The following is a 17,488-nucleotide window of genomic DNA, read 5'->3' as shown; positions in this document are numbered from 1 at the left end:
AATTGGACAGATCTGGGTTTAAATCCTGGCCCACCTTCTTACTATGTGACTAAAGACTCGTAACTTGAACTGTCCTAACTCTATTTGCCTTATTTGTAAAGTGGAGATGTGATCAGTTGTCCTCAGGGCCTAAAGGAGCTACAGGTGCAGAGAGGTTTTTTGTTGTTGTTTTTGTTTTTAGGTGTAGAGAGTTTTTAATCACAGTGCGGGACCTGTAGGATGTCTCAACGTGTGACCTCTATTTTTTCTTGCCTTTTAAAAAGACATACAGCTATTCATATGGGAGGCTGGACACCACCTTGGGAAAGCGTTTCCATTTATTTTAGCTGGGGTCTTAGGGCATTGGGGTGGGGTATGAGAAGGACCAGGGAAGCAGCTAGAAGCAAATACAGGGCTGAGAAGGATATGGCTTCCTCCCAGAAATATTCCACCTGGAAGAATTTGCAGAGAGAAATCAGATTTTATGGACCCTTGTGGGGTCACACCAGGGGCACTGAGAGCATTTCCTAACTTGACTAAATTGTCCACGGCACCATCCGTCCTCTGTTGTATCTCGAAATCGTTAATGCTTACTTTGCCTAAGGATCTCAGACTTTATGTCTACTCCCCTGGCCATCACCCTCACCCCCTATTTTCTGGTTCTATTTCAGCCCAAGGTGGAGTAGAAATATAAATTGCGATGCTCACACTCATACCTTGGTGCCAGGCTTCTCAGAAACTTCTCTTGCTAGGAAAACACAAAGCCATAGGTTAATTATGGGATCTCATCCTTGCCTTCAGTGGTAGGTCATTTAAAACAGTATTTTTATATAAAAAACAAGCAGCCACAGTACTAACATAAAATGTAAAATATGCCTGCACTTAATATTCAGCTAGGTCATTTGTTTTTTTGAGAGTCACTTTGGGCTAAGGACTTACACTGGCAGGGCCTGCTCACTCTCTAAATTACTTTGGTGAAAAGGCTTGAGAGGCCCTGTCCTGGAGTCTGTCTGACCTTGAGCCTCACGTGGCTCTGGTTCAGCTGCGGATGCCTGAGATGTGAGCTCACACTCTGGGGGAGATGTGCGGATTGGTACTACAACTAGATCCTGAGGCCCAGACACCCTAGTGGACAGAAGGAACAAAGACCACATTGATTGCTTTTTTTTGCACCCCATCAGCTGAAAACCCCCACTGAGCTTTCAGAGGTTGTTTGGCCAGATTCTGGAGCCTAAGACGGAAAGCGGAAAGTGAATGAAACCAGGGAGGGAGAGCTAGAGGCTGCTTGTGAACATCCTCCTCTAATAACTGTATGGTGTGAAGGAGCCGCTGAGTCGTCCTGTCTCAGAGTGCTGGGACAGTCCTGTTTCAAAGCAATACTTCGGGAGATTAAGTCCTCTGGGTCCAATCAACCTCCAAATCAGCCTTCCGAACCTTGTTGGCAGCATCACGAATGGCAGGGCAAAAGCTAAATGAGAAACTAAGATGGCAAGTTTGCAGCCAACTCGGAAACTTTTCAAGAAACATCCTTGTTGCTAATAACATGTCTGGGGGCTGGTTGGGATTCTAGGATTAGTGCTCAGGAGATAGAAATGGGTAACAACGGGGGAGGTGTGATCGTTCCCAAGTGCCACACCAGGTATTAAAATAAACAGGCTCTTGTCTCCTGGAGCTGGGGGTGGCAGGGAGAGAAATCTGGGTCCAAGCAAAATCAGAAAAAGCATCAATGCATGAGGTGGGAGTAGGAAGGCTCTAAACCCGGGAGTCCTCAACTGTTGTCAGGCTTTAGAAACAACGTACCTGAGAGCTCAGTATTTCCTAGTTGCCATTCTGGCGGCTGAGAAAGTGCAATGAAAGGTCAAAGCCTGGGGCCAGTGTGACCTGCCCTTAGTTCTATGTACTGGTAACTTGGGAGCTTAGCAGGGCCGGCCACTAGCCTGGTGGCTGAGTGCAGAGGGACAGGGAGGGCCTATTACAGAACTCTCAGGGGAACTCAAAGGGAAATCCGTAGTGTCTTGGGGTAAGGACACACACAGGGCATCTGTCACACCTCACCTGAAAAGTGGGGATAATGCCAGATTCACAGGGTAGGGTAGGCAGGTATCATGTGCATGAAAAGTGCTTTCCCATTTTTCATTTTTTTTTTCCTAGAATGGTTCTGGACAACTGCCATTTTATTTGGCAACTTCATTTTTTTTTAAATATTTTTAAAAAAACTGAGGTATAGGTGAAATACAATGTGTTCATTTCAGGTGTACAACGCAGTGATTCCACAATTACATACACTACGAAACCTTTGCCCCAGTACGTGTACTTTACCACCTGTCACCATGCGGAACTTTCACATTACTGACTGTATTCCTTTTGCTGTTCACCCCTGTGACTTATTTTATAATGGGAAGTTTGCTTCTTTTCATCCCCTTCTATCTCATGGATACCCCACCGTCCCAGAGCTTCAGCATTTCTTCCTGTTACAGGAACACCAGCATTTGTTTAAGAGTAAGTAGGCAGGGGCGCCTGGGTGGCTCAGTGGGTTAAAGCCTCTGCCTTCCGCTCAGGTCATGATCTGCTCAGCAGGGAGCCTGCTTCCTCCCCTCTCTTTGCCCGCTTCTCTGCCTACTTGTGATCTCATCTGTCAATTAAATAAATAAAATCTTAAAAAAAAAAAAGAGTAAGCAGGCATACCGGAGTGTCTTTCTCAGGTAGCTGATTTTCAACCCCAGCTGCACGGTACAAACACTGGAAGTTCTTCTAAAATGCAGATAGGGACGCCTGGGTGGCTCAGTTGGTTAAGCAGCTGCCTTCGGCTCAGGTCATGATCCTAGCGTCCTGGGATCGAGTCCCATATCGGGCTCCTTGCTCGGCAGGGAGCCTGCTTCTCCCTCTGCCTCAACCTACCTCTCTGCCTACTTGTGATCTTTCTCTCTCTCTCTCTCTCTGATAAATAAATAAAATCTTTAAAAAAAAAATAAAATAAAATGCAGATATCCCCCACGCCCCACCCGAGCCTGGTTGAGCAGAAATCATCAGTTTTTGAAACTTTACATGTGGTATTCATGTGCACCCAAGAGTTGAGAGCCTCTGAGGGGCGACTGGCTGGCTCAGTCAGTGGAGCGTGCCACTCTTGCTCTCAGGGTTGTCGGTTCGAGCCCCACGTTGGGCGGAAATTACTTAAAATCTTAACAAAAATGTTGCGAGCCTCTGTCTTGAGAGTTTGCCCAACCTGGTATCATTCTTAGTTGGTGAATCCAGATAGATTTCAGAAAGGCCCATCCCTCTTCATTTCTTTGACTTTGAACCTCAACAAAGACGAACCCTGGCCCTGCTACTTCCCAAGTGTCATTCCCGTCTCAGCTTGAGCGAACTGCAACCCAGCAACATGATGACAAGCAAACAGTTGCTGGCTGCCAAAGACAGTTCTTTCATGGAGTCGGACACCCAAGTAAGGAAAGCAGCTACTGCTGAGCACCGTGCAAAGCAGCTAATGCACAATCACTTTAGCGGTGACAGGTTCGGGTCCTAGTCTGAGGGCATCTGGGGTTGGATCCCTCAGCCTCCTTCCCCCACTCCAGGTTGCGAGACTTCAGAGGCTGTGGCTCCTCAGAATCCAGGGTGGGGCCTCTAGCTTGATGCCACCGGGGTCCTGGGCTTCTGCGATACAGGTGACTAGACTTGAACTCTTAGGGAAGCCTGCTTTCAAGCCTTAATTCTATTCACTTGGGAACACACGATGCCCAAGTTCAGATCCCAGCAGCTTTTATACATTTCGAGACGAATCATCCTGAGTAACAGGAAACTGGTGAGTGGTTCTGCTGTGCTGCCTCTGCTTCCGGGGCCCTAGCAGGGGTCCTGCCAGGGAATGCAGCTGGCTCCCGCGAGCAGGTCCCGCCTGTGGTGGCAGCGGTGGCGGTATGGGACTTGGTTAACAGGAGCCTCTGCAAAAAGTACAGGATTCCTCCTCAGGTCAATCTTATTTCATCTGGCTGAATCCTGGGAGGGTTGGGGCAGCCAAAAGAAAAGTTCTAGTAGTATGGTTCTTAATGCCCCCACCCCGCTCCTGGGCAGCAGTGTTGTGTCCCAGAGTGTCCGTTCTGGAAGCAAAGTATACACCACAAACTTCATTTTGTGTAAATGAATTTATTGACGAAGACACAAGGTCAAGCTTCCCCCCAACCCCCACCCTCCCCAAGAACAGAGCCCAACAACCGAAGAATGATAAGCATTCTTGGGGCACCGTTTACCCCTCCCACTCCCATTTCTCTCCAGAGTCCCAAGCTTCACAAGACACACTAAACAGGGTTGGGCGAGGATAGACACTCAGGGAATCTCTGACCAGCAAGAGTTCTGGGTGTGTGTGTGCTTCCCTGCCCTTCGTATGACACCAGCCGACGTTACAAAGACAAACCAAGGCAGAGGAGAGAGTGGAGGGCAGGCTCCACTCCGCCTCCCCGCTTCGGCCGAACTCGACATGGACCAAAAGGGAAGCTGCAGGGGAGGCAATAGGTGCTGTCTCTTCAGGAGAGAGGTCCTCTTCCACGGAACAGAATCCCTTCCTAACCAGTCAGGGCAGCCTCCCCACGGCGCGAAGAATTCCCGGACTGGCTCAGGCAGGTGAGCTGAGACCGCCAGCGGTTACGCACTGCTGCTGGGGAGGCTGGCAGAAGCCTCGTGTCGGGGCAGAGGGACATACTCTGGCATAAAACTGTTCTGTCTGCTTAGATGACACATACACTTCCTTGTGGAACAGCAGTTTGCTCTGAGACGAGAACACGGTATTTGTAGTGTGAACCTTCTTCACTGCCTGTGTCCATCCGGCTCCACGAATGATGTGCCAACAGGGAAACTACCAGCCTGCTCACCCGACACACATATGCCCTGTGCTACTTCCTATTCTCCACATGCCTCAGGGATGCTGAGTGCAGGACGCGAGTTCCTCCCCTCTTCCCCGTACCCCTGCCTCAGTCATTCTTCTTGTGGAATCTCAAGGTTTAGGAAACTGCTTTGGTGGACCTGCTCCCCCCAAGCTCTGTAGCTAGTATGAATCAGGGTCATTTCAGACATGACTGAACGTGGGGTGGCTCCTGCTCTTGTTTTCTAGGATTCCTCTTCTTGGACTCACTCTGAGGTCTGAGTTCAACGTGAGTCCTTTGGGCCCCAAAGTGCCTGTTACTTGTGTGGGGCAGCTAAGAGCGGTCACGTTCATGGATCCTGAATACTGGGTACCAGGCAGTGTGACAAGTGCCCAGAGATGTAACAGTGGGGACACTGCTACAGTTGGCGCTTTGGGCACAAAGCGTCCTTTGGCAAAACACACCCGAAGTGTTAAGGAAGGGGATTTCACACCTCCCACCTTCTGAGAGAGGACAAGACTGCCTGACCCTCTGAGATGGTCCCAACTGCCGTGGAGCCTAAGTAACAGGGCAGATCAGAAAGCTAATGGGATTGAGTGAGTCTGTGACCTCTCGAAGAGCACCCCATCTCACTTCATCGGCACCCGCCCTGCTGGCCTCAGGAACCGGGGCTCCAGGAGCACGTGGGGAAAGTGTATGCTCTTATTCTGGCATCTGGGTGTACCTTCCAGTGAAGAGAGATACCCTGCTGCCACCTGATGCAAAGGAATGGAGTGCCAAAATCAGTGTGGAGTATGAGAAGAGCCATAAAGGAGCAGACACGGAGAGGGCAAGAGAAAGGCATTGAAGAAAGGAAAATCAGCGAGACACTCCTGTAGTGAAAACAACACTAATGGGGATTTAGGAGACCAAGTCCCCACCCCCCAACAGCTAAAAGGCCTCAGGCAGCTAACATCTGTTTGCTTTTTGTCTTTTGTCTTTTTCCATTTTAGGAAAAACAGGGCTGGTGTTATTAAAGTCTGTTTCAACACTAAAACCATGATTTTCGATCTGAATTGGACCTGAGAATTAAATTAAATCCAGGCAAGGGAGTGAGGGAAGCCCATTTTGGTTCCTGTTCCCCATCTCTACGAAAACTCCTTGGTCAGCATGATCTGTGTGTTAGATCAAGGGAAAGGAATGTAGTAAGTTCTCATCTCTCTAAGCTGTAGGACTGAGAGGCCCTATATTCTGCCCCCTGATGCACCTGACAAGACCCCCATTCCCAACTGCAGAGCTATCAAAGGAGGTAACATGGGGTAGGTGGAACCACAAGGAAAGGGAGTTTGGAGAGAGAAAAAAAAGTGAAAACCCATGACGAGGGACAAGGTGGCCATGGATAAGGAACCCCTCCCAGGGTGGGCAAAGAACCACGTCTCTTCCTCCAGGACTGTGCGGTTCCTGGCGGTCAGTTGTTTTAACACCTTCTATCAGGGACGCTATTCCCTCTACTTCTCATATGTACAAAAATATAAAACAATAAAGTGCAGTTTATGTTTCAGTGACACTTTTCCTTGCTTTAATATTTTTTGTCTTTTTCTGCTTTTGAAATGAGCTCTCAATTACAAAATATCAAACTACACTCAAAAATGCCAGCCACTGGCACACTACGGAGAAGCTCACAAGTAAGGACAGATCGCAGTGGCAGGCGGCACGAGGTGGGACGTGACCGAAGCAGTGGTTACAAATGTTCACAGGAAGCTAAAACTATCCAACAGGTTGTGCCCTAATGTTAGCACAGGTTAGACTAGTCACTACCTTGGTGGGCGGCCTCAGTGTGTTTGGGTTCAGATTCTACACGGCAATACGACTTCTTCCAGTTAAGAGTTCTTGGCTTTGCACCAATCACGGCGTGGCCGGAGGGCCCCAGACCAGTCTATTAGTTTTTCAAAATGCTGTCGTAGACCTGATAGATGTACTGGGAGACTTCAGGAGCTCTGCACTTCAGCGACAGCTGTTAGGAGGAAAAGGAGAAGAAGATTAGTATGGAGGTTGGCATGAGCTCAAAAGGTATCCAAGACTCAATTCAAGAAAATCTCCTTCTGATTCAAAGAGAGAGGAGCTTCTGTCACGGAGAAGCCAAACCAGGAGATTCTGTTAAGAAGTTCTGTGGGCTTGAAATAGTCAATTTAATCAGTGTCAAGTTGTGCTGTGTTTCCACCTACATTCTCTGTGGGTCCATGAGGTTAGGAATACTAATACTAAACACTTCAAAACCCCTGACTATAGGGGAAGAGCTGCTTCAGGGCTTTGCTAAGAGTCGCAGGGGTTATTACCAGATGAAAAGGGAAGGGCTAAACCCTAACTCGCTGGTGGTCACTTCGGCTGCCTGCCCCAGTCTCCCACTCAGGCAGGGATAGTTATGTCAGGCCTGGTTCAACAGAATGTACGATCAAGTGAAATAAAAGTGCGGTACGTCCAAGGTACTAGTCCTTTCTGTCTCACACCGAAGACGCCAAACACGCTGTTAGGGAAGGAAAACAAGAACACGAGAGACTTCACGTACGCAGACAGCGATTCATGGCAACAGCTTCTTCACACACTTGCTGCCTCCTCCAACAGGCAAATCAGACGCTCCTGAGGCTGCTCCTCTGCCCCCTCGCTTCCTCCCGTCTCAGTTACCAAACCAACATAAAGACACTGAAAACGATTTCACTGCTGAACACTGAGGTTTTCACTTAGAGGGTCAACGAGCACAAAACTTAAACCCAGATTTGAAATCTTTGTATCAGATTAGGAAAAATATTACCGACACTACATAATAGTAGAAACCTGCAAACAGCATTTAGAACCAGAGAATTTAATGTTTGCTTTCTGCATTACTGACACCATTGTCCTCCTCTGTTAGGGCAGAGGAGGACAGGTAGTAGTTGTCCTTCATGATGCAGCACTATGAGATTTTAGATTCTTTTACCTCTTTATTCTCAGACACCAGATGATTTCATACAGTACACAAAAGCTGAGACTGTTTTTGGCAAAAATATCAAGATATTGGTCAGCCCTGAATTTCTTGAAAAGCCTCACATCCTCAAAACTTAAAGTCAGATTTTAAAAATGCAAAGGACAGGGGCGCCTGGCTAGCTCAGCTGGTAGAGCACGTGATTCTTCATCTCAGAGTTGTGAGTTCCTGCCCCACCTTGGGCATAGAGATTGCTTTAAAAAAAAAAAAAAAAAAAAAGGCAAAAAACAAAACCAACCAAACAAAGGAACATCAAAAGAGGCTCTATTTATTTACAGCTTTAATATTCAGTCCGTAAGGCACTTCCAAAGTTGCTGCTTGACATTAATCAGGAAGACAATTCTGACAAATGTAAACACACACACACACACTCCCAAACAAAAAAAACCCCAACTACTTTAAGAATATAAATATGCATAGAAAACAGCTCCCTACTTCGTTCAAAGCTGCAGCCATGGGCATGTCCCTGACTTTCAAGCTCCCTATAGAGGCAATTCTGTACCTCCTCCTCCACACCCTCTCTACTGTCACTGTTGTGGAAAATTCTTGTGGGAGAGTAAGTGGGTTCAGAAGAAGAGGAGGACAGGAAGCTAAAAAGAGTAAGAACAGCCTATGGGAGTTAACTCTTAGACTAAAGAGGGGTGGTTCCTCTCCCCCAAAATATTTTTTCCACATCTTTGTAACAATACTTGAAGATCTACCAGTTGGGAGACTGACTTTTTGTTGTTGTTGTTGTTCATGACTGATAAGGAAATGTCTTCCTCTACAAAAGTCCAATCTGCCAAGGCCAACAATGGGAGGAAGGGGGAGTGGTCATGGACTGATCAGACCTGGACTCTGAGTTTCTGGTGCTCTTTGGAAGGGGGCGGGGGTGGTGGTGATGAGGAAGAATCAGTCTCTCCCTCTCTCTCCCCTGTATCATACTACGCTCCTCCACTCCCCTCCACCCCCAACCCGCCAAGCCATGCCAACCTTTAACAAAGGGTTGGGTTTAGACTTAAAACTCATCCGTTGCCTTCCAACTAGTACAGTTAAGACAAGCTAGAATGAATTACAAAAAAAAGGAAAAAAGACAACACAAGACAAGGAAAAAAAAAGGAAAAGAAGAAGGATCTTGCTAAATCCTGAAGCAAGTACAAGGGAAACATACATTATAAGAACAAAGCAGCTACAGAATTTGACTTAAAAAGCTAGGACTCTGTGACTCATTTTGTATGGCTTCTAAGGGAATAGAGACCTTATGTGAGATATCTTTAATATCAACCACTCAGGAATTATCACCCCTCTAGGCCCATCAAGGAAAGAAAAGTCACCTTTCACGGCTAAGTAAGCCAAGGACTTAACATATCTGCTTCTGGTTTATAGTCTGGAATGCACTTTCCCACCAGAGACAAAGTTATCTTTCCTAGTAAGATGTAGTTACTTGGAGTGATGGGGCCTCATCCTTATAGGATAAACATTTCAATACAGTAAGGACTGGGTGGAGGGTGGGGGGAGTGATTTATCAACCTCTTAGGAGGCTAAGGGACCACTGGTCCTCCTGCATTAGTACTGGTTCAACCAGATTGCTTTCCTCCTTAATACCTAGTGGAGACAGAGCAATATTGTAATGGATGTTTAGGGTGATAGAGGGAAGGGAATAGACCCAAGGGATTCTGAAGTCTGCAGCACCATTTAGGGGAATGGATTAGGTCTGTATCAGATGTTGTGATGAAAAATTTGGATTGTTCTGTGGGCAGAAGGAACCTAGTCACCATATGGATGGAAAACAGGAAAGAGGGCAAGGAAGAATAAACAAATTTACCATTTATAAATATAAGGAAAGAGGGGAGGTTGGTGTGGCTATAAAAAGGCAACAGGAGTCAGGGCACCTGGGTGGCTCAGTGGGTTAAGCATCCAACTCCTGATTTTGGCTCAGGTCATGACTTCAGGGTCGTGAGATCAAGCCCCACATCGGGCTCTGTGCTCAGTGGGCAGTCTGCTTAAGATTCTCCATCTCCCTCTCCCTCTCCCCCTACTCTCTCTCAAATAAATACTCTTAAAAAAAAGGCATCATGAGGACAAAATCCCACTGGATTATTTCTTACAACTGCACACAAATCTGTAATTATCTCAAATAAAAATAAAAAAAATACATAGGCAGCCCTTTCCTTTTGCAGCCATCACAGAAGCACCAGCAACCAACATGAAGTTCAATCCCTTTGTGACTTCTGACCAGAGCAGGAACCGTAAACGGCATTTCAGTGCACCCTCCCATATTTGCAGGAAGATGATGTATTCCCCGCTTTCCAAAGAGCTGAGACAGAAGTACAATGTGAGATCCATGGCCATCCGAAAGCATGATGAAGTACAGGCTGTGTGAGGACACTGTACAGAGGTCAGCAAATTGGCAAAGTCGTCCAGGTTTACAGGAAGAAATACGTCATCCACACTGAATGAGTAGAGCAGGAAACGGCGGACAGCACACCATCCACGGGGGCACTCACCCTGGCAAGGGGGTTAGCACTAGACTCTAACTGTACAAAGACTGCAAAAAGATCCTTGAGCAGAAAGCCAAGTCTCACCAAGCAGGAAAGGAAAAGGGCAAATATAAAGATGAAACAACTGAGAAGAAGCAGGAATAGAGTAATCTTATGTATGACTGTAATTAAAAACTATTAAAATGGGGGGCGCCTTGGTGGCGCAGTGGGTTAAAGCCTCTGCCTTCGGCTCAGGTCATGATCTCAGGGTCCTGGGATCGAGCCCCGCATTGGGCTCTCTGCTCAGCGGGGAGGCTGCTTCCTCCTCTCTCTCTGCCTGCTTGTGATCTCTCTCTCTACCAAATAAATAAATAAAATCTTTAAAAAAAAAAAAGCCTATTAAAATGGAAAAAAATACATATATAGGGGAAGAAATGTCTTTCAACAGTTGAATGGATAAGCTGTTGTACACCCATATGGGAGACTACTACTTGGTCATAAAAAAGAACTTTAGATACTTATTAATGACCTGGATAAATGTCAAGAGTACAGTTCTAAATGGGGGGAAAAAAATCTCAAAAAAGACTCCATACTGTAAGAATTTAAATTTATATAGCACTCATAAAATGACAAAAGTATAGTAATGGAGAAAACATCAGTGGTTGCCAGGTCTTAGGGCTGTGTGAGAGCCTATAAAGGGAGAGGAGGAAGAAGGAATGTCCGTGGTGCTGGAACGGTTCTATGTCCTGCCAGTGGTGGTGGTTATCTAAGTCTACACACGTGTGGTAAGACTGCACGGTGCTGTACGCTCCCCGACCGCCACCATCGGCAACAACAAATAGTAATGTAGGACTTGGAAATATCTGAGTAGGGTCTATAGTTTAGCTAATAGTGTTGTACCAACATCAATCCCCTGTTTGAAAATGTACTATGGGGGTGCTTGGCTGGCTCAGCTGGTACAGCATGCAGCGCTCGATCTCCAGGTCGTGAGTTAGAGCCCCATGTTGGGCACGGAGCCTGCTTAAAAAAAAGAACAAGAAGAAAGAAAATGTACTATGGGTGTGTAAGATGTCATCAATGGGGAAAACTGAGTGAAAGATACATGGGAACTTGGAACCATTTAAAAACTTTTTTTGTGGGTCTCATATTATTTCAAAATAAAAAGTTAAAAATTTTAAACAGGGGTGGCTTGTTAAGCGTCTGCCTTCGGGTCAGGTCATGACCCTGGGTTCTGGGATGAAGTCCCGCATTGGGCTCCCTGCTCGGCAGGAAGCCTGCTTCTCCCTCTCCCACTGTGTCTCTCCTCTGTCAAATAGATAAATAAAATCCTTAAAAGAAAAAAAATTAACCAAATTATATTTAAGACAGTGACTAAGAGGTCCTTCTCAAAATTCTCATTATCCTTACAATGAATACTGTAGGAAAGGTCAAGAGGTAGCCTGAAGTCTAAGCATAACACACCTACCAACAAACTACACGATCTTGAACAAGTTGCTAATCGTTCCTTTTTTAAATTTAAATTTTTTATTATTTATTTTAAAAAGATTTTACTTACTTATTTGACAGAGAGAGATCACAAGTAGGCAGAGAGGCAGGCAGAGAGAGAGGAGGGAAAGCAGGCTCCCTGCTGAGCAGAGAGCCCGATGTGGGCTCGATCCCAGGACCCTGAAATTATGACCTGAGCTGAAGGAAGAAGCTTAACCCACTGAGCCACCCAGGTGCCCCCCCTTAAAAAAAAAAAAAAAAAAGAGAGCAGGAGAGAGGGTGATTAGAGGGAGAGGGAGAGAATCTTAAGTAGACTCCAAGCCCAGCAGCACGGAGCCAAACATGGGGCTTGATCTCAAAAGCCTGAGATCATAACATGAGCTGAAAGCAAGAGTCAGACGCCTGAACTAACTGAGCCACACAGGTGCTCCAAGTCGTTAACATTCTCAACTTTGGTTTCCTCATCTGCAAACTAGGAGTAATCATGCTTCTTTAACTTAGCTGAGATGAAAGACTGTATACAATAAAATGGATGATAAAACAAAACACACACACACACACACACACACACACACACACACACACACACTCTCTCTCTCTCTCTCTCTGAGCACATTTCTAAGGAAGAAAATGGGAGTTATTTTACAAAACCTTGATTTTATAGTGAAGACCTGCCCTTCCAAGAACAGCACAGAAGGGCTTTTTCCTTTCTTAGGGAACTCAAAGTAAATGATGGGGATTTTCTTTCCAAAAAAGACAAGACTGTTGGAGGACAAGGTGGGTGGGAGGAGTGTCTACTTCATGGAGGAAGCCTGAAGTTCCCCACTCACAAAAACCTAGCCTGACAGGACCAAGCACGTGTGCGCACATGCGCGCACACACACTTTCCCAGCTACTTCAAGGGAGGGAACTAGTGGGGAAAACACCAAGAATTCTCAGTTCTGGGTGGTACTATTCCCTTGATGAATGCTAATGAAAACAGACTTGGCTGTTAAAATTAAGGAATGCGGTCACAGGCTTTTCTTAGCTAAATGGCTAACATGCCCCCTTAGTCTCCTGTTCAGCCATTCAATACTGAACGGTATTCTCTTCTGTCCCTTGCTTCAAAACAGCCTACAGAAGCTTCAAAGATAACCAAAGAAGAAGATATTGTCCCATCTCAAGGGCTTTTATTTTACAACAGGCAATGACAGGCAGCGTCCTATTGGGATATCACACTTCACAACGGCAAACACACGTCCGGTGCCTGCAGTGTAGTCTTTGTTGCTCAAGGCAATCGCTCCTGCTCTAAAAATATTGCCAGATTTCAATTTTGGTCCAGTATGATCCTAAAAGAGTTTTCCCAACTACAGTCCCCTTGTCGTCTTCCAAAGGTGTGCCCCAGTTTTGCCTCACCTTTCTCAGCAGGGTCTTCGGGGCATACAATGTGGCTAAAAAAGGGCTCATGTGTCTAGGACTCTGACAGCCTTAGATCATGAACTCTAAAGCAGGAAAGAAGGCCTTCTGGAAATGAGCTATGGAGACAGCCCTCTGAGCAGCTTGTTAGAGCACCATATGCACAGAAATGCTAGGTGAGTACTGCGAGTCACTCAGCAAACACCAGGGAAGTCTACAGCACTCCTTAGAGAAGGTCACTGGGGACTTCTTTACCAACTGCTTGTTTTGGCTATCTGGGGTCTGAAGCACCTCTTCCAGGTCTTTCCACCAGGCTAGAAAAAATGAAAGGGCTCTTACCTCCCTCCTCGAACCCATCTACCTCGAGAAAGGACTTACCGTATAATTTGGGTTTCCTGGCTGGATACGTAGCTCAGCCAAAATCCAAATACCATTAGTGAGCTTCAGGGATTGGTACAGCATGTCCTGCCCTTCCACATTCCTCTTGGCAATAGTATAAACATTGTTGTTTTGCAATTTGCTGGAAACAGTGTCTAGAAACAGAGATTAAAAATTCCACACCTTCAGTTAAAATATCAAACAAACATGCTTTCCTGACATCCGTACGAGCTACGTGCACACAGTCCCCGGAGACGTGCCGTCGCGTACGCGCACGCACACATTTCAGACAGCCCTGCTCCCACAACAGCGCAGGGTGAGGAAGAGGCTCTTGAGGCGCCTAACAGATTCCAGGACAGAAAAGAGAGGAAGGTGCAACTACAAACGAGCGTAAACATTACCTGTGGAGATTATGGTGGGTCAGCAGAGTGGGTCATCTTCAACTAGGCGCTAGACAGATAAAAATGTTCCGAAGTGGACAAAGACAGCAATGGGTGTATGTGTGGTGCCATAGGGACTAGTGTGTAGGTGTTCGTTTCCAGAAGCCGATCCCAGAGCTACAGGGATACACAGACTGGTGCTCAAATCCACACTGACTCCCCAAGTCGCTGCTACTTCACCGTGAGCCACTCTGGCCTCAATTGCCAGGATCAGAAAAGGGCACAGAGTGGCAGAAATCCTGCAAGTCAAATTTCTTACCCTGGATGCTTAAGAATTCTTTTTTTTTTAAGCAGTAAATCATTTCTTAAGCCTGTAGGGAATATCATGCCTCCAAAAGTATAAAGAAAAAGTCTCAACCAAAGATGACTGCCACCAAGCTCTATATACCCTGAGCTGGGGCTGCTAGTCACAGCAGAAGCTTTTGGAGTCACCAACCCAGGGTGACAACAGGTTGGTGTTTGGGGTCCTCCCTGTGACTACCACGTCAAAGAGATATGAAAGTCTGGAATGAAAGGTCATTTCACTCTCCTTGCTCTCTCACTGCTAAGAGGAGAGATGCCAAATCATCAGAGAAAGAAACGCAGAGAATAGAGACGGCAAACACTGCTTCTTTTTGGATAGCTTAGAATGTTCATTTCTGATGAGAATTCTAAATTTCTCGTGCTGACTTCAGTAATTCTCCACATAAAAATCCGTCCTAGTCTGGTATGCTCTCTGGAAAAAGGATGCAGTGATGGCTGGCCTCTCTGCTCTCCGAGAGCAGCAGCTCTCTGAGCACAGGGATCCTGGAGTTTCTCATCACTGTGCTTCCCCCCGGTACCAGGGGCACAATGGGCACTTGCCATCGACACCTGTGAAGAAGCCTCCGACTCCAGGGTTGGAGATGCCGAGATCGATGTGCTGCCACAGGCACTGGAAGCCCCTGCAGCTCTTGCTCTCGTGTCTTTTTCCCACATTCAAACCAACGACAGCTCAGGGGAGGAGGCATGAGGGCCCAGTCACTAAACACCTGCACCACATTTACTTGTGACTTGACTCTTGGCCTTTTCCTCCAAGGTTTTCACCAACACCAAGCAGAGCAGCTATAGCTTAAGAACCAACTATCTTTGAGGAGTTAGAAAGTCCACCTCAGGGTCGTTATATGCAATACTGTTGGAGGAGGGGGTCTCCATGTGCTTTTTAATCACCTTCTCAGGGGTCAGGCAGTTCTGCCACCTTGGTTTCCATAATGAAGGGCTCTTGCCGCTTAGACTGAGTTGCTAGGCAACGCCACCAGCTGGAGTTTGGTGAATGCGTTTTGATAGGACTGTCTTGTTTTAAGCCATGGGGGCTTGTTTTAAGTTGTAAAAGCCAATCCTAACTTTCAAGGCTCTTGCCCATTTCCGAGAAACAGGACACACACAGGAGCCTTTCTTTACTGAAGAGCCACCTTGTTGCACAGGCGCAGACACATTCTAGACCGTGTGTATAGTAAAGCCCGGGTTCCTACAGACTTCTCATCATTTCACCAGTTATGGAAGAGAGGATAGGCTAAGAAACGGAAGCACACAAACACATTCAGCCTTCCAAAATTAGAAAACAGGTTAAATAGTCAGGGAAAATAAAGTTGAATGAAGGTAAACTTTAATACATTTAGGAAATATTCTGGCCAGAGACCTGGCTCTGCTCCTATTGAATGGCTACATATGATTTCTACCAGAAGACTAAATGAAGGGAGGGCTCTAGAACTAAGTATGTGTGAGTCAATTTTTATAAATCTTAGACATTAGGTTTGAGCTTGAGGATGTAGAAATGAAAGAGTAGTCAGACTATGCTAAACGTTCTTGTTAAGAATAATGATGATGGGAACCAGATGTAAGGTTTCCTAGCCACGCTGGTATACACTTTTTTTTTTTTAAAGTTTATTTACTTATTTATTTTTAGTAATCTCTACATCCAATGTGAGGACTGAACTCTCGACCCTGAGATCAAGAATCGCATGCTCTTCCGATTGAGACAACCAAAGGCCTCTTGACTGGGATACACTTCTTGACAAGATATAGTTTTTCCCAGGAGTTCAGGGAAATCATATGTAATCTCACCACTGTTGTGAGAATCTGAGAATGAGAAGGAAATGTAAAGACATGGGGATGTGCCCTAATGGAGAGAGTAAGAAAAGATGTCAAATAGGTTTATATTTGCTTCCAGATGTGATTTCTTCTGGTTCATTTGTCTTCTTTCCCAAAGCTGGATCTTTGAGTTTGGGGCCTAAACTCTGAGGAGGTGTGGATGTGATCTTCATCTTCCTACTTTAGCTAAGGTCACACTTCTTCCAGAAGCAACAGGAGGGGGGATGGTACTCGTATTAGAGAATGGAAAGGGGATATTTGCACTTGGGGTCAACCAAGTCCAAAACTACCATGACTGTTAAAAACAACACTATTTACTGCTTGAGCAACCAAACTATATTTATATTCTGGCCAGCGAAGCATTTCATTTATGAAATCTTCCACAAGATAGGATTAAAGCAAAACAGAGAAACAGAACTCACCCCTACCTAAGTCCCCACACTAGAAGAAAGATCTGTCCCTTACCATAGTGCCTAACTAGTGCTTATAGACACAATATGCCCCGGAGCTTTTCAGAATAAACAAAAAACAAACGGGCTTGTAGACTGCGTGCCTGCAAGATTCCTTTCGAGAGCTGCAACTAGTTCTTGTGCAGTTAAGACAGTGGTCCCCGACACATGCTAACCCCACACGTAGCAATCATGGTAGGCTGCAGAACAGATTCATGCAGAACTCAACACCAATAGAGATGACAAGGCTAGGAAGCAGGGCGGCCCATACGTTAGTGCCTTCAAGATTTAAAATTTTCTAGTATTTACACAACTAGTGGTCCCACAAGTACATAGATATCATACATACCTTTCTATTCAGATCTGATTAATTATTAAGGCTTGGAAAGAGGGTTTCTTGTTTCTTCTCTAGAAAGAAATCGAAGAGCAAAAGTAAAGGCAGAAGGCTAGGTTGGTAAAGTCCTTAAAGCCTGTGACTTCCTACAGCCCCCAAAGCGTTAGTTCCATCTGTCAAACGTCTACTCTGGCACAGAAAAGCTATTTAAAGTGTTGGTGCTATTGTGATTAGGGCAGATCAGCTGGAAAGGATGGTATTTTTAGCTCCCAGCTAGACCCAGGGTGTTGAATCAGAAGGCACTAAACCTGGAAACATACTGTTAATAGAGGCCTCAGGACTGGAAGGAAATATAAAGGCCAGGCCACTCCAGACCTTGGGGTGGATGCAGAGGAAACGCTAGAAAGATCAGTTGCAGGAAGTGGTCCTGCAAGATTAGCAGTGACTTTGTGTGGGAAAATGATGGCTTTGGGCTCCCAGAGAAAGCAAAAATGGCCCTTCTACTCCATGTGTGGTGTGGCCATAAAGTGGTGTGTCACTGAGAAACCAATTTGTTGGTATTTGGAGCACCCAGGGCAGTGAGGAACTGGCAGGAAGCCAAGGCAGAACTGA

At 46.0% G+C, this 17,488-nt stretch overlaps 1 protein-coding gene and 1 pseudogene across 3 annotated transcripts in view; one reads left to right on the top strand and one right to left on the bottom strand.

The window, feature by feature from the left end:
- Window positions 1–6,358: 6,358 nt before the first annotated feature.
- AP2B1 (adaptor related protein complex 2 subunit beta 1) overlaps window positions 6,359–17,488 on the bottom strand; it is a 127,542-nt gene continuing 116,412 nt past the window's right edge. For all 3 annotated transcript variants that reach the window (XM_045985063.1, XM_045985065.1, XM_045985066.1), the window contains 2 exons: window positions 13,545–13,699; window positions 6,359–6,822 (listed from right to left, as the gene is read on the bottom strand). In XM_045985063.1, coding sequence (XP_045841019.1) covers window positions 6,748–6,822; window positions 13,545–13,699 — 230 coding nt within the window. In that variant the 3' untranslated portion in view covers window positions 6,359–6,747. The remainder of the gene's footprint in view (window positions 6,823–13,544; window positions 13,700–17,488) is intronic.
- On the top strand, window positions 9,837–10,451 carry LOC123929428 (annotated as a pseudogene).

The sequence above is a fragment of the Meles meles genome, chromosome 18 (genome assembly GCF_922984935.1).
Source record: "Meles meles chromosome 18, mMelMel3.1 paternal haplotype, whole genome shotgun sequence".
In the NCBI taxonomy this organism is placed as follows: domain Eukaryota; kingdom Metazoa; phylum Chordata; class Mammalia; order Carnivora; family Mustelidae; genus Meles; species Meles meles.
Note: the sequence above shows the minus strand (reverse complement) of the source record. Positions and strands in the feature narration are given on the sequence as shown.